General features: G+C 42.6%; 1 protein-coding gene across 1 annotated transcript; it reads left to right on the plus strand.

The window, feature by feature from the left end:
- The first annotated feature begins 70 nt into the window (after positions 1–70).
- On the plus strand, positions 71–15,330 carry CMTM3 (CKLF like MARVEL transmembrane domain containing 3). The gene is made up of 6 exons (XM_061458475.1): positions 71–158; positions 263–441; positions 9,583–9,738; positions 11,570–11,665; positions 12,938–13,055; positions 14,723–15,330. The coding sequence occupies exons 2-6, from the start codon at positions 337–339 to the stop codon at positions 14,749–14,751; spliced, it is 504 nt and encodes a 167-aa protein (XP_061314459.1). The 5' UTR covers positions 71–158; positions 263–336; the 3' UTR covers positions 14,752–15,330.
- Positions 15,331–22,380: the final 7,050 nt, after the last annotated feature.

The raw sequence follows: 22,380 nt of genomic DNA on the forward strand, positions 1-22,380 counted from the left end.
CCCCCCGCCCCTTGCTGCGCTCCTCGCCTCCCTCCCGACGGCTGCTTAAGCCCGTGCGAACGCTTCCTTGCCGAGGCGTTTTGATCCCTCGGCTTTAACGTTCGCGTTCTGGATAGCTCCGAAAACTCCCTCAGCGTCTCCCCAGCGCCGTGAGGAGGGTGGGTACGGTCAAACGGGTGTCGCAGGGCACGTCCCGTGCGCGCGGCGCGGCCGCCACCCCCCAGATTTGGGGATGCTGAAACTTTTTTTCACGTTTCCGCAGGGTCACGATTTCCGCTTCCCTCCTTCAAAAAACACCCCGCACCCGTCCGCGCCCCGCGGCCGCCGCTCACCGCCATGGAGGAGCCGGGGGCCGCCGAGCCGCCGCCCGGGCCGCGCCCGCTGCTGCTGCCGGCGGAGCTGCTGCGCTCCCGCAAGGGGCGGCTCCTGCTCGCCGAGTCGGTAAGGGCGGGAGCGGGGCAAGGGGGGGAACCGCCGGGGCCGGATCGCAGCCCCCACCCGCGGAGGGGGCTCCGGGCGCGCACGCGGCAGTTAGCTCGGCCCGGCCCGGCCGCAGCGCGGTGGTGGCGGAGGCAGGCGCGGCCGAGGGCAGCCCGCGAGCACCCGCTCCGGCGAGGGGAGAGCTCGGGGTGCAGCGGCGCTGAGCCTGTCCTGGCCGTCGCGTTTCGGAAACCGACTGAGCGGTCACGTTAAGCCCCGGTGCCGCCGCCGTGTTCCTCGTTAGCAGGAGAGCTCTTCATGTAAAAACGGCTTTGATTTCGTTTTAACCTACCCGCGGCGTGGATACAGTGACCACAGCTGACCGGTTCTGGTTTATCTCCTAGTGCCATGGGGGAGGGTATACCTTGGTATGGGTATGTCCTCAGTACATCAGGAAGGTCCTTACTCACCCCCTGATGGTGTGCGGCATTACATAGGGCATAATTATCTACCAGCTTTGGTCCTGAGTGCACCAAAGGCCGTGTTTGCCCTGACCTCGGAGAGAGACACGCTGTGGGGACAGTTCACTTACTGTGAAAAGACCAAACAATCAGGGGCAGCAATAACAGGAAACACTGCTCCCCCAGAACTACACCACATTTGTTGCTCTAGGGCCAAGTACTGAGATCAGGGCTGGTGATTTTTAGCGTAACACTTTCTGGTATTTTGCTTGTAAAGGCTTAAAGCCTGACTAATGAAAGAGTACGTGCGTGGTAGGGAAAGAGAATCACAGGCTGGTTTGGGTTGGAAGCAGCCTTAGAGCTCTTGCAGCTCCAACCCCTTGCCATGGGCAGGGGCACCTTCCACTAGAGCAGGTTGCTCCAAGCCTCATCCAGCCTGGCCTTGAACACTGCCAGGAATGGGGCAGCCACAGCTTCTCTGGGCACCCTGTGCCAGGGCTTCACCACCCTCACATGGAAGGTTTCTTCCTATAAGTCTCCCCTCTGACAGACGCTACATGCCTTTGTAAGAAGTCCGTCTCCAAATTTTTTGCAGCCCCCTTTAAGGTACTGGTGGTTTTTAAGAAAATCTACCCCCATGGGCAGTGGGTATTTCAAATAAAAAGTTAAATTTTAAGAGGAATTTAGTTGTCTGAAATTATACCTTCAACATCATTTATACTAGAAATAACAAAAGATTTAAACACTAACTTCTCTGTAAGTTTTTGACAGCAAGTAGTCAAGTATTAGGACAGCTCAAACTAGCAGTCATGGGGCTAAACTAAACATGGAGCACTGTTCAGATCTGTAAGGTGTCTCTGTCTGTCCGCTGTGCTAGCTCAGAGAAGGAAACGGGGAAATTCAGGCAGGAGAAGGGGGAGGTATGGGCAGAAGGGGCAGTGCCGTTAGACTCCCAGACCAGCCCTGTGAGTTTGTGAAACTTGGTAACAGACAGGAGATGCACAGCTGGATTTGAGAAGAAAGCCCATTCATCCAGGAGATGAGGATGACTTCTGCAGTGGGGAGCACAGACCTTGGGCTGGGGAGCAGAGGCCACATGCAGCATCAGCTCCAGCAGAAGTGCTGTGAAAACCCCATGTATTCCCATCACTCATACAGCATCTGCAGTTTGCAAAAACACATGTTTAGAAGATACCAAATCAACTAACTTCCCTCCTGTGGCATTCAATTTTGTTATGTTCTATAATATATACTGGAATTTCCTATAGAAGCCTACAGCCGGTAGATGATGACTTTCAGACAGGCTGGCTTTTTAACATCTCCAAATGATGATGATTTGAGGAGTACTGTTTTGGTCATGGGATCAGACTCACCCTTTTGTTGTCATAGAGAAGTACTGATTATGCCTCCTTGGAGTAATAAAAACTGCTGTGTTTTGACAAAAGAGAGGCTTGTCCTGTGTGAGACCACTTGGGGCTTCCCGAGGGTTTGGCTGGCTGGATGCAGCACTAAAAGAGGCTGCTGCAAAGCTTTCTGTTGCTCTCTGTGGGCCAGCCCACGTGCCAAGGGTGTCATTTCCTGACAGAGGGAGGCAGTGGTAGTTTCTCTCCTGTTGTCTCAGCTTTACTAGAAGAAACCCTTGAAGGCAACACAGGCCCCAGAACAAATCCAGTCTGTGTACAATTAAGAGAAATTCAGTGCCAAATAATTGAAGATGAGTCCAAGTTAAATCTATCACAGTTTATATCTGTGTTTCATCTTTAGCTTTGTATTTCTCCTCTCAAATGTGTGATTTGTCCCTCTTTGACACAGCACTGATGTGGGGCGGGGTTGTGTTCTGCATAAACATATGTAAATAATAATTCATGGGATACAGATTTTGAATAGTGTCCTTTGTTTAGGAAGAAAATGGGGTTCTCATTATTATCAAATACCTCTCTCACATTATTATTATTCGGCAGCTTGGCAAGTCCCAAGGGATGTGCTTTATTTCTCAGTGTTTAAAGTCATGCAAATACTGGCATGTCTGCAGGTAGATCAGAGGCTTTCTGTTCCACTGCAGGAAATGCCAAGTCAGCTTTTTCAACATGTAAAATACAAACCACCACATATTGAAAAATATACTACCACCGAAGCAAAGCAGCGACTTGCAGACTTGTCTTTACTGGGGTAGATGGTCACACTTCTGCTTTTCTGGGTATGGCAGAAAGGGAACAGAAGTCAGCTTCAGCAGATTCCCTCCAGCGAGGATTGCTTTGTTCAGATGAAGGAAACTTATAGCCACTTGCTGTGAAAAGTAACATTTTCATACATTTTTACACATTTTCACATGAAGTGAGTATGGATCTTCATAGTGTTCAGGTACAAGTTTCATGTCGGTGTGCAGACTGCTCTGGGGTCTGTCAGGTCTGGGCATTCTGGTGCTTCCTCTAGAACAAGTTAGGCTGGTGATGAAGCCGATTACAGGAAGAAGCTTAATTAGAATCTCAAATTTTATTCAGAGAAGGAAGTTCCCCCCATCCGTCTGTTCCTTTTCATCTTCCTGCCTCATTAATTTTTTATTCCACCTGGGATAGCTGCACAGCCACAAAGCAGTAACATCAAATACATGTATAAGCTTTGCTGTCTCTCCTGAGCCTATTTATTTTCACTGTCTTGCACCTCCACTTTCTAATCACCATTTTTAATCTCCCAGGTTGATTTTTTTCCCTTTCTGTCCCCTCCCCATACCATTATTTCTTCCATATATTGTAACACTCCTTTTAAGCTACTTATTTTTTCTGAGTACTGAAGTTGCTGCCTTGAAGGTCAGCTTCTCACCCATGCTCTTTTCCCTCCTTAAGAGATGCATTTTTCAGTTCCCTTTATTCCATGTTGAAACCATTTAACAGACATTCTCATACCTGCCACCAGAGCTTGTCCAGGCAAGATTCACATTTATGTGTCCTGCTGCTCGTCCTGGCTGTTTCAGTCAAGCTTTTGTGCTTGTCCTGGTGACTACTGTAATTGTCATCTCCTTAGTCCCCTGAAGCCAGTACACAGTCGCATTATGGAGTTTTTTAATAGAAATGTGGTATGACTATATAAGGTTGTCCTGTATAAGGTTGTGTCACCTTTGTGGTCACACAAAGAATGTAGAAATCATTGTGCCTGTTTTTCTTCTCTTTTCCTGTCTCTCTTCTGTCTTTTCAGTCTCCTCTGGACTGACCTTCATAAATGAAACTGCTCTGTGTAAAGCCTCCTTTGAAGACAATCCTGTGCCTTTGACTGGGTCTGTAGCCAGAAGGCAACTCTTGCAGCTAACTCTGGGGGAACCGAGAGCTTCGTGACAAGTATGATGAAGAAGTAAAATAGCAGAGACCACTGAGTGAGCACCTCTTTTATGGAGACAGGCTGAGAGTATTGAGCTTGTTCAGCCTTAGAGCAGCTTTCAGTGCCTAAAGGGGACAACAAGAAATGTGGAGAGGGGCATGCAGGGATAGGACAGGGGCAATGTCTTGAAACTAACAGAAGATTTACATTAGACATTAGGCAGAAGTTCTTCCCTGTGAGGGTGCTGAGGCGCTGGCACTGGTTGCCCAGACAAGCTGTGGCTGCCCCATCCCTGGCAGCATTCAAGGCCAGGTTGGACGAGGCTTGAAGCAACCTGCTCTAGTGGAGGGTGTCCCTGCCCATGGCAGGGGCTTGGAACTGGACAAGCTCTGAGGCCCCTTCCAACCCAAACCGTTCTGTGACCTACTTTCACTCTCTATCAATAAGCAATAACAAATGCACTTTTGCCCAGAAGAGATCACCACAAGCCACTTTTAAAACTGTTAAGCAAACAACAAGTTAAGCAAACTTGTTCTTTTCCAAGGAGGGCACATGAGGAGCATTTGATGCATTTGATGGTGTGGAGCGGAGGGCACTGGGGTGTGTGTAGTAGTGTGCAATGATGTCAGCTGCTTCCCAGCGTCTTTGTCCCCAGTGGGCTGCAGTGGCTCTGTTCTCCCTGCACGGAGCTAACGCCTTCTCGATCTGCCCTGACCTCAGCACTTCAGCAGTCCTCCCACCCTTAAGGAGCCCAGTGCTCTCTAACCATTGTAACTCATTATTTTTTATACCTTCCAGTGGAAGCTAGTGACATGATGCAGTATAACTTCATAATGCCTGGCCAGCTGAAGAAGCCCAGCAACAGTATTGAGTGAGAACTATGTGGGAGAAAATCTATTTTGAAACACAATACCAGAGAAGTTCCTTTAAAAAAGAAAAAGTAATATTTAATAGTTCTTTCTCTTTTATGTACAGTCCCATCCCCACACACCAAAAACAAAAGGTGCTCAGTGAACAAATCGGGCTTCTTTTTTTGCCAGGATTTTTTATAGTCTTGCCACTTCCAGACTATGAAAGGATCCTCTTCTGTGCTTCACTGAGCTACAGCTTTCTGCATCCACATATTATTCCACAGTGGAGCTGGCAATCACGATAAACTTTCAATAGCTGCTATCAGTGCTGAGGATATAATCCCAAGGGACAAAGACCTCCCCTTTGTATATGCAAATGGACAAAACTAATAAAACACTACACTTTTTTTTCTCCCAGAAACAGCAGTGCTTTCTGAGTCTGAAAGTACTAGAAATGAACTTGCAAATGCATTGAGCCGAACTTCCTCTCTAGCTGTTGGGTTTTGGTTTTGGCTTGTTTTCTTTTTTAGCCTAGATACAGAGCTGTTGAAAAATTACAAGATCCCATTGCTTGGCCTTCTCTGAAATCATTTTTAAATATGTAGCTGCAGTAAAAAGGTGCAGAACAAGTTTGATACGCTTTGATCATCTGACGGTCTTTAGAAGGGTCAGGCTACGTTCTGAGCATTGCTTTAGAGTTTGTCAGTTTTGAGCAGTTTTTGGTTTGCCAGATGTTTGTCTCAAAGACTTGAAGTCTGGAAAAGCAAATAGGTGTTCATGAGTTCTGGGTACAGACAGATCAGTGTATGGTGGGGGGGAGAGGTGTGTTTTTTAAATTACCAGATTTTTAGATGACATCAGGTGCTGCAGTTAATGGCACTGCAGTTCAATGGTCAGACAAGATAAGATACCTACTCGCTTCTGTAATTCAGAAAAGGCAGTAATAGGTAATACCCACTATTGCTCAGGGAGTCCCTGCACTCCACTTACCAGAAGAGGAAATGATCTGTAAATGAAGAAACGAGAAACATTATCGAAAGGCAGCAGCTTTGGGGCTCTCCTATTACACAGGGCTGTCCCCAGGTTGCCTGGTAGATCTGACATCAAAATCCACATCAGGGCTGTGACACTGCCACCAGGGAGACCAAAGAAAAAAAAAACAAGCCCTACAGAGCCATCAGGCACCTCCTTCCTTTTGTTTCTCTTGCTCTTTCTAATGCCTGCCTGCCCTTCCAGCCTTGCCTCAATGAAGGCTGTAGCATCTAAAATACTATCTCTTAACCTTTATTCTGAAAATCTGGTCCATTATTTTATAGGTGTGTATTTCACAAAATCTTCCTTAGGCCTTTTCAGTCTCTGAATGCCTGCAGAACGAGAGCAGTAATCACACTTCATGTCAGATTCTTTCCCTTTTACAGTTATCATCAGGAATCCATTGAAATCAAGGGAATTCTTGCAAATCAAGGGTGTTGGGTATTTTTAATGTGGCTTTAATGTGCACTTCACCAGCACAACAGTGGGGTGCTGATAAGTAGAGGTGAGGACCAGGGAGCTGTGATGGGCTGGAACTCAAGCTCCACACTCGTGGTAGTGATGGCAGGAGTATTGGTACTGTTCATCAGGGCCAAGGAACAGGCAGCAGGAGACTGATGCAATCCTATCAGTAACTGAGAATTTGTTGGAGCAAGTAACTGTCCTGTTAACTGGATTTTTAAATGGACAACCAGTATTTCCCCAGATGCCAGGTTCTCTGGATCAGGCCAAATTTGAAAGCTGAAATGCTCAGACTGATGCTTTTGTCTCTTCAGCAACTTACCTTGCACCGAACCAGGGATCCCAGCAGCACACCAGAGCAAGAGCCCCTCAGTGTGCTCATCACAAAACAAGTTTCTGTTGCATCCTGAGCCCCATTAACAGCAGGGTCTTGGGCACTGCGCTGCATTTCAAACCACATAGACCAGCCCAGGACCATCAGGGTGAAGGAAAGACAGCAGGAACCTTAAGTTGCACTAACTACTGTAAAGCTGATGTTAAAAGAACACAAAGGCTCTTCGTTTCACCTAATAGTTAAGGCTTTTGACAGGAAAACTTTTTGCTCTGTATAAAGGCCGGCAGAGCACAGGAGTTACTGTATTGAACAGAATCGAGATCAAAGTGATCTCCCTCCTCGTCATCAACTTACGTATCTGAAATTTGCCTCTCTGCCTCCCCTTGCTGCTGTAGTATGATGTATTATTTAACACTGCATTTAATCATTTCATAAGTGATCTAACAAGTTCAGTTCAGGTCTAATGCTTAGCTACTGAAAGGGGGTTGGTAGGTGGGACCTATCCTGAAGTCCTCTCCTCCCTGCTGCTGTTTGTCCCTGCATACTTCTCTGTCTATACATCTCAGCTAGCACACTTGCCTTTAGCCAGAAAAAGAAAGAGATTTCCTTTTAAATATCAGAATGAAAGAAAAAAAATCCTAGCTATGTGATGATTTCTTTTTAAATGGAGAAAACATGAAACCATGTCTAAATTATGTTCCACAAATGCAAGTGAAGCAGATTGCCAAAGTTAAAGTCCAGTCTTTCTGGCTTAATTCCTTGGGGGTGGGAAGGGAATAGGGGTTGTGATAGGAAGGAGAAGTCCTCTCTTTCCTCTTAGTAGTTTTGCAAGTTCTATTATATCCACTTCTTTTCAAACAGAACTCACTACTTTTCAGAAATAATACCATGTTCAGGTTAAGATACAGTGAACACTATATGAAAACCCTGGAAAAAGCCGCAAAAAGGCTATGGAAGCAATAAGCAAATAATAATAAATAACAAAATAGGATAACGGCCTAGATGTAAAAGTGAACTCTGTGTATTACACCAGATCAGTTCATACAACCCAGTGAAACAAGAACAATGCGTAGACATTAAGATAAATATAGTATCTTACTAAAAATGTCACATCCTCTCAGACTTCACCACCCAGTCCTAATGGATCTAAACAATATACTCAGCTATTATCATCCTGGTAAAGAACTGACAGCTTTCCCCAAAACCCAGGCTTAGAATAAAGGCTTTTTAATTAAGAAATTATTTCAACAGGCTTGAACTGTAGTTGGCCCGAAACCTAAATGGGCTCTATTGAGATATGTATTTGAAGGTTGGCTGACTGCTCTTAAGAATATTTATTAATTAATTCTATGAGCCTTTTCATTTACATATGATAATGATGGGGGGGGGGGGTGTTGAGGTACAGTTGGTTCCCAGGAACATGTGGTAGCAGCAAATAAATCCATAGATGTGAAACTGAATGAAGCAAATGCATTGGTCATCACAGTGCCAACATTTATGCTTTTCAGGAAGCCACATCTGCCTTTGTGTGTGCCATCTGAGGAAAAATAAAACATCTATTTTCAATATTATATGAGTGAGAATGTCAGTGTCACAGTTTAGCATTTAAAAGTTCAGTTCTGAAATTCCTTGTAATCTAACACTGAAACAGCACCTGTGTTGACCAAAAGCATCTCTGGGCATTGCTTAGGCAGAGATTTGTCTCCAAGAAGAAAGCCTGAACAGAGCAGCTCAGGTGTAAACTAGCACATAATATACTTGCGGGAGGTGTTTTACTCAGCATGCTAGCTGCATTTTGTTAGTATTATTTTGAGCTAATTTGAAGAAAACAGCAACCAGTTCCCATGCAGGGCAGTAGAGCAGCAGGGCTGGAGCCTCTGCCCAGAGGTGACCAGCTCACAGCGTATCATTTGAAAATTTTGTTATGTTTCTCCATGGTTTCCTCACCTCCCACTTTCACAAATACAGCAGCTGAAAGTCCAGAAGCACTTCAGTGCTGTGGTTTAGGTGAAAGTGCATTCTCTTTAACCATTTTTCCATTGTGAAACTCTGGTTTAAGCCATAAACTGTATTCTGAAGGTCTTTTAATTGAATGGGAAAACAAATGCTATTTCTTATTACTTTGTAATTATAAATTATCGTGGAGATAAAACAAACGTATGGGAATTACCTATCCAATTAGTCTCTAAACCAGCTGTCAACACTGGAAAACTAGACCCTAAGACTTCCAGAAATCACAGAATAATTACTTCTCAGCTCTTTTCTGTCCATCAACAGCAGACTTTTTCTTTCAGCTCTAAGAAGATTATCAGTGCTGAGTTACTTTGGGCTATCTGAGCAATGATTTCGGTTTTAAATGAGAACAGTCACAGCTGAAAGCTGAAAGCTCTCTTTGCTTGGCAATGCCCCGCTCTGTTTTCAGAATTATACTGTCAGCAGTGTTCACAATCCAGAGCAAATTACTGACTCTGAGAGGTGCAAATCCACCGTGTGCTCCAGAAAGTCAACTTCATACACGTTGAAATAAATGCCATTACCTTAGATTTATTCCACGCTAAACAAGAAAACTCATTTGGCCTAAGGAAAAAAAGAAAAAAAGAAGCAAGATAATGCCATCACCAGCAGCACTGACAGAACAGTGCTTCAAAGCAGTTCAGCTGCCTGAGGCTCTGCTATTCCAAGAGAATAACTAGTTTGCTCTTCACTCTAGGTGCTGTCATTTATCATCTTTATCTGCTATATTGCGTCTCAAGCTACCTCTTTCATGATGGCACCTCTCCTTGAGTTTCTGCTGGCACTGTTTCTTTTTTTTGCCTACGCTTCCAAACTTAATGAGAAGTTTAAAGGACTCTACTGGCCTTTGATGGTAAGTGAAATGTGCAGTTTCAAAGATATCACTGTACAGTGTAACATGAGTAAAAGGGACTATGTGGGAATTTAGGCTGACGGTTAATAACTTCTCCTTCTTATTAGAAACTTGTCTGCATTGCCTCCTCTTCAAAAGACCCAGAGCACTCTTTAAACTATGCTGTATTACATACTATAGCTTTCTTGGTGCTGACACAAAGCATGGTTGTATTAAAGCATGGAACTTATGCCCTATTCCAGGCAAATGGCTTAGGGCTGGATTTTCAGAAGCAGGCAGCACCAGCCTAAGTCTAACCACTTCTCAGGCCTCCTTAATATAGCCACCCTTAAAAATGGGGAAGCCAGGGCAGGCTCTATAGCAATGCATATACTTCACTAGTGTTTTTAAATTCTAAGTGCTGTTGAGGTGCAGTTGTACTCACGTGCAAACCAGCTGACAGCTGTTTCATTAAGGGGGAAGCCCTGCAACTCTTGCCAGCAGATGCCATTCACACAAAGGAAACACTGTCTGGCTACTCCTTGGGCAGTTTCCAGGTTTGTAGTTGCAGGTGGTTACTGCACACTGGCCACTGGATGTCTCTGTTGCTTCAGATCTACGTTCTAAAGAGAGCATTTGCTTACCAGTACAAATACTTCAAAAAAGAACAGTAATTCAATCAATCTGTATTCTTTTGGTACAGTTTAGCTATAGTTCATCATAAGTGAGAATTTGAATTAGAGCTCTCAATGTATGAAAATAACATTAGCAAGTCCACTGGTGGATAGAAAATAGCAGTGACTTTGATTGTGACTGTGCGTGGTTTCCAGCTGGTAATCTCAGTCCCATCATTTTCCTGTTTTTTACACGCCTCTGATTCCAGAACTAAGATGAAAAAAAGCTTTCACATGTTTATTATGTCCATTACCATAATATACTCCAGCTGCCAAATGTTGATAACTGACCTTGTCCTGACTTCAGAAGAGTCGAGTTTCTTGTAAGATTTGTGTTCTGAGACAGTATCTTACTTATCCATCTGCCTTCTGAAAAGGCAGAAGATCTAATTGTGAGCAGAGGTCAGGATACCAGTATTCCAGCTCACATGATTTACACGTGCCCTGGGAATCACAGCTCCTTATTTAATACACAGTTCAGAGACACAGTTTCCCCAGCACACCACTGCTTGTGTTACAGAGCATGGCCCCTGCCCTGCCGAGCTGCAGTCTCAGCCACAGAAGCACATAGTCTGTGACAGCAACAGGTACATTCACTTAGGCTAGCCTGTGGAATTACAAGTGTACATACTAAGTATAAATCATAGCTTTAAATATTAAAAGTATTTCGTTCCTAGCTGCTACAGTTCCTACAGACAGGCTTGCTTCTATACAGAAACAGGTACACCCCAGTTCACCATAGGAACTGGTTTGCTCCTCCAGAGCCTCCAGTACTGCAGGAGTTCTGCATAAAGATGAGATTTCTTTAGGTATTTCAAATGATTCTTCCATTACAGCAGACAGTACTGTGCTCCAGGTTTAGCCTCACAGAAATCTAGCCCTTCTTTGCCTGAAGAAAGGTCTGCCTGTCATAAGCCTGGTAAAAGTAGGATTTATACCCGCATCTGTAAGAGCAGAAGCTTATGCCAAGATTCTGGTCATCTCTCATTTAAAAATATTTCCCAGATGAGCAATTCATCTGCTACAAAACAGCAGTCTGCAATCATGCTGCAGCATCAGGCCAGTCCACTGATGCAACAACAGAGGGTTTTAGTGGCCATTTCTGAAATCTTTTTTACAGGATCTTCTGTATTGGAATTCATGACTAATCTGAGAATGCAACATTGCCTATTTTACAGGATTTCTTGCGGTGTGTCACTGCTGCCATTATTTACTTTGCCATTTCAATTGCTGCTGTCTCAAAATATACCGATGGAGCATCTAAAGCAGCAGGAGTAAGTAGACATGAGCTTTCTACTTAAGTATTTTGGAGAAATGAGTATGGATGTACTTCAGAAACAATTCAATTTTGACCCCATTGCAAGTATTATACATTTCTTCCATTAACTAACTGAGATTTAGATTTGCCTAAGGCAAGGAAGAAATTGTCAGTTACTTAGAAAAACAAGTTTTGGATCAGTGAATAGCTTTTTCATCCTGACAGTGCTGCTCAGTGTTAACTGTACTACTTAGGGAAGATGCCTATTCTGCTTTTTAATTTCACCAGCTGTACAGGGAAGACTTTTCTGTTGCTGCAAAGAACATCAAGTTCCTTGAATGGAGGGAATAATAATAATAATGAAAAAATAAACATGTGACTACTAAGGACAGCCTAAATTAAGTAATCTCAACCTCCTGCCTCTAGTGCTTCTTTTTACTTGGATGAGTTGAAACAGCAGTGTCATTTTACTTTCCAGTATATGGGCTGCCCCCGAGAGAGTCTTCATCAACATTTTGTGTTCAGAAATAAGATACAGCCTCTCCACCTGCAACTTGACTCTAAGCATCAATAATGTATGCAACATTAATAAAATTTGCATAATAACTTTAAAAGATAGGGAAGAACAATACCCAGCAGTGTTACCCATCAGCCCTTAACAAACCATCCCAAGTAATACACGATTTCAAAACAAAGACCTTGTTCCAATCTTTGTCAACCCATTTAGACATGGTGCAACCCACCCAGCATTTACCCTAGCTTCTCAGAGTGAAAGCCAGCCTGTTCTTGCCACGGTGCCACTTCTTTGACGCTAAACGGGTTACTGCGGAATCATTTCATCTCAGTCTAGTTCACTCTGCAATAGACATGTCTCTTCGCAAACCTCTAAAAAGTATTTCCAGAGGAATTGAGGTGATTTCTTGGTGGCAAAGAGAAGCCTTGGGAGGGGGGAGGAGCAGGCTACAATCTCTGTTAGCTCCAACCACAGGGCAGTGCTGATGCTCATGCTCAGGGTGTGCCCAGAGCCAGGGAGGGATATAGCTTGGGGAACAGTTAAGGATGCATCTGACAGAGCAATGACAGACATTGCTACCCAGGCTTCCAAATTAGCTGTAATTTAATTGATGCCAGTGGGTCACAACGCATTTCCCTTCCCTGTCTTTTTAGGAAGGCACAGGCCAAAAAAAATAAGCCTCAGTCTTCTCTAAGAATCGTTGTGTTGGTTAGGCTTATTTTCATTTGTCTGGGATGTGACCTGTCTTTAAAAACTATTATTTTGCCATTTTAGGTGTTTGGATTTATAGCCACGATAGTGTATGCCATTGATTTCTACATAACCTTCAATGACCTGGTTACTTTTCTCAAGCAAGGCAGTTCTGATACCCCTGAAGGGCACAAGTCAGAGGGTAGGTAAAATTCCCTGTTTTGGTTATATGAGCATGTAACATGAGATTTTCTTCTCCGTTTCACCCTTCACAGGGAAGCAAGAGCACTCAGAACAGTTTCTATTCTTGGCTACCTTGGGTTTGTATGCCACAACTATATGGAATTATGAAGCTGCTTAGTCTTAAAATACGTCTGGAATTTAAGTGATTTATAAAGAGAACTAGCAAGCCATGGATATAAAGTTTCTCAAGAGTTTTACACCATGTAACTTTGAAAGGCCCCAGATCCCATTATAGAAATTATTGTGCAGAACAGACCTTTTTCTTCCCAAAGTGTCTTACTTCAAAGACAAACATCTACCCTTTTTAATAACTTAATAAATCACATAATTTTTATAACGAAAAATATTTTTTATAACTTAGCATCCATTAGTCCACAGTTTTGTGTGTTACTTCCTTTTTACCATCTCTTTATCATGATTACCTCTTATTCAGGGTCAAGCTTTAACCATCTATGGGCAAATGACCTTGAAATTCGAGGACCACAAGGCATAAAATTAACAGGATTGTTATCAAATTTCTTTTAGTATGGGAGGTGCAGTTTACCTCAGGTTAGACAGATCCACTCAAAGATAAAAAGAGGGACCTGCTGTTGGAAGTTGAAACTCATTTCAAGTCAAGCCAGGACACAGGTAGCTATTTTGCAGTACTCAGGAGTTCAAATCAGGCATCACGCCCCAGTACTACTCATCGCACCCACACAGATGAGAAAGACTGCTCCACACCTAAAAACAGACCAAAAGATCTCACCCCCCAAAACCTCTCAGAAATGAACACCCCAGATGTGTACAGAATCACTGAAGGTCTAAAGTAATGCTAATAGTATTTTCTAGGTATTCTAGTAGACTGTAAAATGTTTTGCAGGCTTTAGGCCAAGAAGAGAAACAAAGAAATGAAGAATTAAAGAACACATCACAGGAAATAAACAAGACTAAAAACTGTTCATCCCCACACACCTCAAAAGAAAATCAGATGACTGGGGTACAAATTTAGGCTAAAGGTTAGATCAGATTTCCCTGGAGATGGAGGGACAAATTTATAAACTTACAAATGCACAGTTGTGTAGCTTTGTGTTGAAGATTTGACTGTGCAAGAAAAGCTTTGCCCTGCAGCACTGCTTCTCCAGCACCAAACTTGTGTTCACATTGGAGATCTTATCTGCTGAGGTCAGAAATCCTGTGTTTCCTTGCAAGCAGAGTCTCAAGCTTGGGCAAGATGTACCCCTCTGTACCTATTGGGATTTCTTAACATCTTAAAGCTTTCAGATAGGTTTAACTGGCAGTGCGTAACCGTGACCCCCAGCAATGTTCTAGTACAGGTAGCAGGTCTTCAGCAGACTTCCTCTTGGTGGTCACACTAACAGTAATACGTCTGCAGCTTCTTCTGTCTGAAGACCATTGCAGTGGTCTGACTGCTTCTGAGCAGCATTTCTCAAGTCCTTTGAGACACCACTTAAAGCTCCATCATATTAGAAAGAACGGTCATGTTACAAGCCTTTTCCTAAATGTGCCACATCCTTTGAAGCACATGCCTGCTGAAGAGCAGTGTACCTCTCCCAGCAGGAGCTGAAGCCGATGCAGAGGTGGCCAGTTTTCATTTTCACTATTGGTTCTTGTCTTACATTTCAGATGAGGACTCCAATTCTGACTCGGACTGAAGAACTGAAGTGTGAAGGGAAGATCATCAGGCACTTTCCACTTTGCCAAATGCACTGCTGATTGAAATATCTCCCTTATTTCAGCCTTGGTATTCTCTTTCCACCTCACTGTTTACAGAAGCATGAAAGCACAAACAGGGCAGTGATGTGGAAGAGGAGACTATTCCCAATGCCATTAGACAATCCTTCAGAACTACGTGTTTTATGGTAGTTCAACCTCTCCCAGAGGTCTGTATCCAGACAACACATCTCAATTCTCCATTGCCCATCCTTCCTCAGCACTACGATGTACTGAGTAAACAGGATCATAATATTTTAATCATGTAAGTGGAGCTTTTAATATGCTTTATTAATTCCAAATCTGTAACACTTATACCTTTTATACTTCTTGCTGTGCCAAAGAAGAGAGGCTTGGAATGCCTCTACTTTATTTGTATTTTTCTTGATTAACTAACACTATTTCTTTATCTGAAGTCTGAATATTCCACCATCTCAAGCACTGAAGGCATAGGTTATAGCTGACAGGTTGATTTCAACACATTTATATTTACTGCCTATCTGCGACAAGAAAAAGTGACAACTGGACAATGTCACCACAGATACAAGGTAGAACAGATGAGGTATCATCTTACCAACCTCCTCTCTGCCACTTGTGTGGAAGCCCTTGTATGTGTTTGCACATGCAGGTAAGGAAGGGTTGTCAAGTACCATCCAACAGCTGCCTGTTGAAGCCTGTAAATATCTGTGCAGGATCTCAACCACTGTCTGACCTCATGCCCTGTGTTGCAAACGTCCATCCTCCCAGGAGGAGCAGTGCTGGACTTGGTCTGCTGGGTGTGCAAAACAGACAGCTCTCTCTGTATTACTCAGGATCCCTGCGCCCCAGGAGGGCAGTGCATCCTCCCCACTGTGAAAGGCCAAAACAACTGATCTTGGCGTACTTGGTGTCTACCACACACTGCCTGGAAAAAGCACGGTCTGTTTCAAAGAACCTGTGTAAATTTTTAATAATTCATATAGTACCAGAACAGGTGGCCTTCAGAAGAAGTAATTAAAATGAGAACAGATGGTACTGACAGAGTAAATGGAAAATGGGGATAAACCAGTAAAAGCAGATTTCCTTTAGAACAAGATCACCACTCAGGTTCCAATTCCCTGTTAGCAGCTGGCTGCTGACGAGTAGAATTCGGTACCCAACAGCAAGCAGGGGCCTGGGAAGGTGCTGTCAGACACAAGAGCTGTCCATTGGGCAGCTCCACATCTCATCTCCAGACCACTAAGGGAACAGAAGCAAAAGCAAAGGGTTGCTTCTAACTGTAACAAATCATCTTTGCTATTATGAGAAAGCTCTTTGGACCTCTTCCTGCATGAGATCCCATAGTTCTTTTCTTTTTTGTCATTATTTTACTGGCATGTACTGTGACGTCAGGGGACCTGGGCTCATTTTTTATAGTCCATTATTTTGTATTTCTCTTTTTTAATTAAAAAAATTGTACTGCATGTTACAGCTGGATACTAGTACATGGTTAATATTTAGAAACTGCGCTGGATTAAAACCTCTTTTAATAGAAGCATTGGCTGTCTTTACTTAAATTTAAGAGCTGGTTTTAATGCCTTGCCTCTGCCCAGTGGGATTAATGGTGTTTCAAGGAACTCCATAATGCAGGATTCCGTGTGCTGGGGAGGTGGCCAATAGCCCAGAGCCAGCACTGAAGACTCAACGTTCACCCAGCTGGCAAGAAGAAACTTCATCTTTAGCACATAACATGACAGAACTTAACCAAGAATCAGTTTTAGCGTATTCAGTAGACATTGGAGATACCGTGCTCCTACTTGGCAGCTGACACCACTGTAACCAGCAATCCCCTTGGGGTGCACCTGTCACAGACATGTTAGAACCCAGAACCTGCTAAGGCTTTTGTCCTGGGTTCAGGTGTAGCAGTCATTTTTCTCCTTAGTAGCTGGTGCAGGGCTGCATTTTGGCTTTAGTCTTAGGACAATGCTGATAATACACTGATGTTTTTAGTTGTTGCTAAGTAATGCTTAGCCCCATCAAGGACTTTTCAGTCTCTAGTGCTCTACCTAAAATCCACAGAAGAGGCAAACAAAATTGCTCATCAGCTGCCTCAGGACTACTCTGGCAGGCAGGCAATTAATTGCCTGTCCAGAGAATTTTGTTACCAGCATTCAAGTATTTGATGATTCTATTTATTTCTAAGCAGTCTGCCTCCCAGGGTCAAGCCCTTGTGTAAGATTCCAGCATTTTATTTAAAAAGATCTGTTCCCATGACTGAAATAAAATACACTTCAGTGTTTTATGAGCATCATTTCAGAATAGAAAATTCAATTAAAAATAACTACTTTAAACCCAATTCTGATTTGTGGGGAATTGGCTCAGTCTTTCATTCATCTCCTGCCAGCAATACTGCACCAAGCTCAGAGTCTGGTGTAGGGAGAGGGAGAGTCCACTTATTTTTTAGCTTGTTGGTTGTTTTTCCTCAACTAACAAGACCAAAATAGCCGAGATTCAAGATTCGTGGCACAAGCTGCACGCCTGCAGCACACAGCCATTCTCCTTTTTAATTCCAGTGCTTGCTGAACAGCACTCAGCAGCAGACAAACCTAGGAAGCGGTGAGTTTCCAACGTGAAACAAATCTGTGTAGAAACAACACAAGAACTCTCAGAATCTAGCCACTGTGAATCAAAGTCATTAACAGGAAGGAAAATGGATCAGCTGGCATCGCAGGTGAATACTTCACACAGCTCTCATGCTGTTCAAGGGTCTCCCTCCTGCCTTCGCCTATCAAAAGGCTGTCATACATACGTCCCTATGGAAGATCGCTCCAGTCTTGTGCAGTGATTGTGGTCAGGTGATGTGAAGGAATTCTCAAGACCTTTCCAAGCAGCCTTTTTAGATTCTGACTGAAATAAGAGGCTCAGCTGCCCTTGCCTCTGTCCATTACTCCACTTAATTTTGCTTTTCACCTGACACTGTTTGAAGTTCTGTAAGTCTTACATTTCCAACTGACAAAGGAATTACAAGTGAAGCACCGTGTATCTCAGCCTGTGATGTGAAGAATGTTTCCACCAGCCTGGTGTGCTGGGAGGCAGAAGGCAATTTAATGCTTTGCATAGCAAGCAGATGTTTTTTATTCATTATGCTTCTGGTAAGCATTCGTTGTGCAAATTTCTAAGCTTGAATTTTATAGCTGCACCTTCCCCTGCTAGGAGGCCAGCAGCCTGTACCATTAAGCGAGCATGTACTTGTAACCAAACACTGACAGTGTGTGTTGCTAACACCTGCACTGCTAAAGTGCAGAAATAATGAGGAAACACACATTGCTGCTAGGCTGAGATAAACCTCATAGCAGGCAGCTTGCAACCAACCTCACCAGAGACTGAAAGTAATAGAGATTCATTCCAAAGCCCAGGATACAAACTGCCCCCAAAGAGCAAGATACATACTACCATGCATATGTAAAAATACAAGCAGCAGCTCCACCTAGCCCTCCTTTAATCTGTTTTTTAGCATGGAGAGAGAACGAGAGAGAACACATCAAAGAAGCAGAAAAAATTTAGATTTTCTTGTTATAAATGCTTGAGACACCTTTTATAGCAGGGAGTATTGGTTCAAGAAAAACAGGATGGAGACACCATCTCTTTCATTTTATTTCTAAGTAAACAGGACTGCACCAAACACCCCCCCCCCCGCCACACAGATTCCTCCTTTACTGGAAGAATTCACAGTACACTGTTTTCTGTAAAACTTGTAGGTCAGAAGGCTACCCAGAGAGTTAGCATCAACTGCATTAAGGTCTGATCTTTAAGTTGGTCCAACAGATGCAATACCACAACAGATGACAACAGCCAACATTGCCAACAGCCCCACACAGGCAGAATGACTGGGCCCATCTTGTAGTAGAAAAGCTGTATGAGCACGTGAGTTCCTTTGTTAATCCTTCTAGAAGCTCAACTGCACCACCACCTTTATCCACCTCCCCACCTCCCACACATTATCCCTAAGGAGTGTTTCAAGAGCATCATCCATATTCCCAAATCTTTCCACAACACACACTCACTCAACCATCCACGAGTTCCTGCAGCTCTTACCCTTACTCAGTGCTTTCACCTTCCACCTAAAGCACCTGGATACCAAAAATCCCAACTGAATCAAGGTAGGATTTGGATCCCACCGCCCACGAGGGGAAGAGTACTACCCGCTCATTCTGGCATTTCAACCCCAGAATTCCTTTTCAGTCCAGAATGTGATGCTGCGAACCACATGACACAGCATTTCAGCCTGTTAACAGCATACCAGAGGGGGAAGCTTACACAAGAGCAATCCCCTTCAGCAATAAAGCAGTACCATGTGCTTTGTGTTACATATAACCTCTCAAGGACTGCTTACACATGGTTTTTCATTAACTCCTGTATCTACAAAGTTTGGCTTGCCAGTCACAACTCAGGGTTGGCTGGTTTGATGTCTAACCCCGAAGCGCTGTTGTCTTGCATAGGAAGTGCATTTAGCAATCGCACTTGCTGGATTATCAACTAACTGACCACCCCACCACCACCTCTGGTATACTCAAGTTTATATGTTGCCTTTACAGATGAAGACAATGTTTTAGTACTTTATTATGTCCATTTATTAAACAGGAAGTCCTTCACAAATGATTCCATACTATATTGATCAAGGTAAGTGTTAGAAAACTACCAATTTCCATACATACAAAAATACAGACTTTTACCACTATGAAGACATGATCAGAAAGTATCATGAAAATTTGAGAGCTCAAATCTTCAAATATCAGAAACAAAAAAAAAGAGGAAGACAATTAAAATAAAAAAATTTACAAAAAGTATTGTGCCCATATACAAAAGACTGGAAAAGCAAAATGACATTTAAAACTGATAAATACACCACTTAAATTATGCTGTAACAGTATGGATTTTAAAAGCAGAAAATGCTTTCTGTATTGCCAGACATGACGATTCTTCAGCTCGTGGCTTTTGTTCAGCATAAACACCAATAGAGAAGAAGCACACGCACACTAACAAATTGTTACTGGTGCGAAACCAGGTTGGGGTTACACTTTCTTGTAGAGTTACCTTGCCCATGGAATTGGTCAAGCATTAATGGCACAACTTGCACATACAGAGCTGGAAGATGCTACACACACATGTAAGTTCCAGCTGTCAACCCCCAGATGACAGTGATCACAGCTGGCAGGTACCACTACAGAAAAGCATCTATTTTATCAGCTGGCCTTGTATGCAGTTTGAGAACCTCAAGAACACTTACCAAAATAATGTGAAATTGCTTCAAGGCTGTAAATGGTCTCTATATCAGTATTTGCTAACTCATGATAGTCTTTAAATCCCTGATCAGGATTTGGTGATAAATGGGTACCTGATCTGCAGTCCCCTAAGTCAATGGGGAATTTTGCCTGAGTGAGGACAACAGAGTCAGGTTCTGCACACACAGAGAATGCTTGTAAGATTTTCCTTGGCAAGACATTACAATTTTTCTTACTTCAGAAGCAAAATACCAAGGGTATTACACAGCAGACTTGTGCTCAAATGATATGAGAAAAATTACATCCCCTTTGCTCAGCCTGAGGTGGAACTCTAACCCACTACTTCTGAGCTGTTCAGTTACAATCTGACCATGTTGGACCTATATCCCAAGGGATCAGGTCTTTCAGTCAGGTCTGGATACTCCTTCCCCAGGCATCATAAATGATGAGCTAGTATCAGAATGTTTAGGTTACATCTGCTACATTTTTTTCTGGAGGACCCAGAATCAGCACTGAGGATACAGATACCCCACACTAAGCATCTCTTTACTCAAGTCTCAAGGAAAGAAATGTTGGGTAACTTCTAGCTCACATCAGTGGTGTGCTTTGTCTCCATCTTTCAGTAGCAGCTGAAGGAAGAGCAGAGTAAAAGCGATACAACCTTTTGATTGGCCATGAGATTAGATTTACTATTTAGTGCACAAAGGGAAGTCAATGACTACAGTAGCCATAAACAAAGCACAACAAAGCCAGAGATGCATTAGTGACTCACATTACAAAAATAGCGTTTACTGGTTTAATAAATTTACATCTCTCTTTTTGTGAATGACAAGTGTTTGTACCACACATGAAGGCACCCTAGGTGAAGCAGTTTTCTCGGTATTTGTTTACAATTCTGTGAAAAGACATCCAAAGTGTCAATTTTCAAATCAAAATTAAGCATTATTATGAGAAATAAATACATACTTTACTATTTTATTGTGGGTTCCTGAACCCTCACAAACTTCAACATATACAAATAGTTTCAAAATGACACTAACACATTAGAGAGTAAGTCTAGACAGATATTATAATGATTAGCTAAGTCATTCGTTATAGGATGTCATAAATGTTGTGTCTTAAGTATAGAAATCATTTTAAAATGCAATAAATTGGCCACAATATATAAATCAGAATATTTTATTACTCCAGAACCATGATGCATGAGTTAAAGCTGGATGAACTGTAGTGCTAAGATACACTCTCCCTCCACAATACCCAACAAGTAGAAACTGGTAAACATTCAAGATTAAAGTATAAACAGTAGAAAAATGAAGGTAGCAACTGTAATAAAAGGGTGCTAGCCAGATTCACTTTAACCTGTAGACATCAGGATAAATGTAACATTACCACAAGTATTTAGACAATAGTACTTTGGGGATTAAACGGTTACCAGAAGTGATAAATCAGCCTAGTTAAGAGAGGGTATTTTCTTTCAAACATATGAAGGTTTTAATTAATTGTCAATCGAGACATTTGTCCAAAGCAAAACAAATACAATACCCTGAAATCTCACCTATTCTAGACAACAGTCTGTGACAGTCAGAAGAGGCAGATGGTCATACTTCATTCTGTTACTCACATCCAGATGTTATTAAAATAACTGTAGGGACCAGCCCCAATCAAAAAAGTAAGAAAAAAACCAGATACACTGTTAATGCAACCTGGCTATTGCTTTTTTAAATGCTTCTAAGTCCTCATTCTGAATTCATGAAGATAGTTTCCATACCCTTCCATATATGCTAACTGGCTTCTTAAAATTTTACCCATGAAGTCCATGGTATACAGATAAAACCTTCATAGTAAACACAAAGCTCTATGTTATAAATATGTCAATCAAGGTAACTATGTATATTGTATATAAAATTAAATATTTTCTGTTTGCCAAGTATAATTTAAAAAGGAATATCTGTGGCTAGTTATAAAAAAATATTTACTAACCCATAGAGATTAAAAGGCAATTTCACTAACTCATCCATCCAGGACATCTGAAAGAGCTGCACCGGGATTCTGGATAGGTAACTTCATCTAATCACATTCTCATGATAAATAGACAACTTTCCTTTCTGGGCATATATAAGAACACTTTTGAAAGCTACATATCCCAAAAGAAAATGAAGATTGTGTTGTATAATCTAAATTAAAGGCTATCATAAATCACAGTGTAAGCAGATTTTTTTTAAAGATTATTTTTAGAATGTTTAAGTTACAGACAGATTTTAAAAGACTATGCAAAAATAAGACCAAAACAACAAAGGAACACTTTGAGGCTGGACAACACCACACTCTGCC

The sequence above is a fragment of the Pezoporus flaviventris genome, unplaced genomic scaffold (genome assembly GCF_033815535.1).
Source record: "Pezoporus flaviventris isolate CSIRO_AGI_PZ_B2104156 unplaced genomic scaffold, CSIRO_AGI_Pfla_v1 ptg000027l, whole genome shotgun sequence".
NCBI classification, from domain to species: domain Eukaryota; kingdom Metazoa; phylum Chordata; class Aves; order Psittaciformes; family Psittacidae; genus Pezoporus; species Pezoporus flaviventris.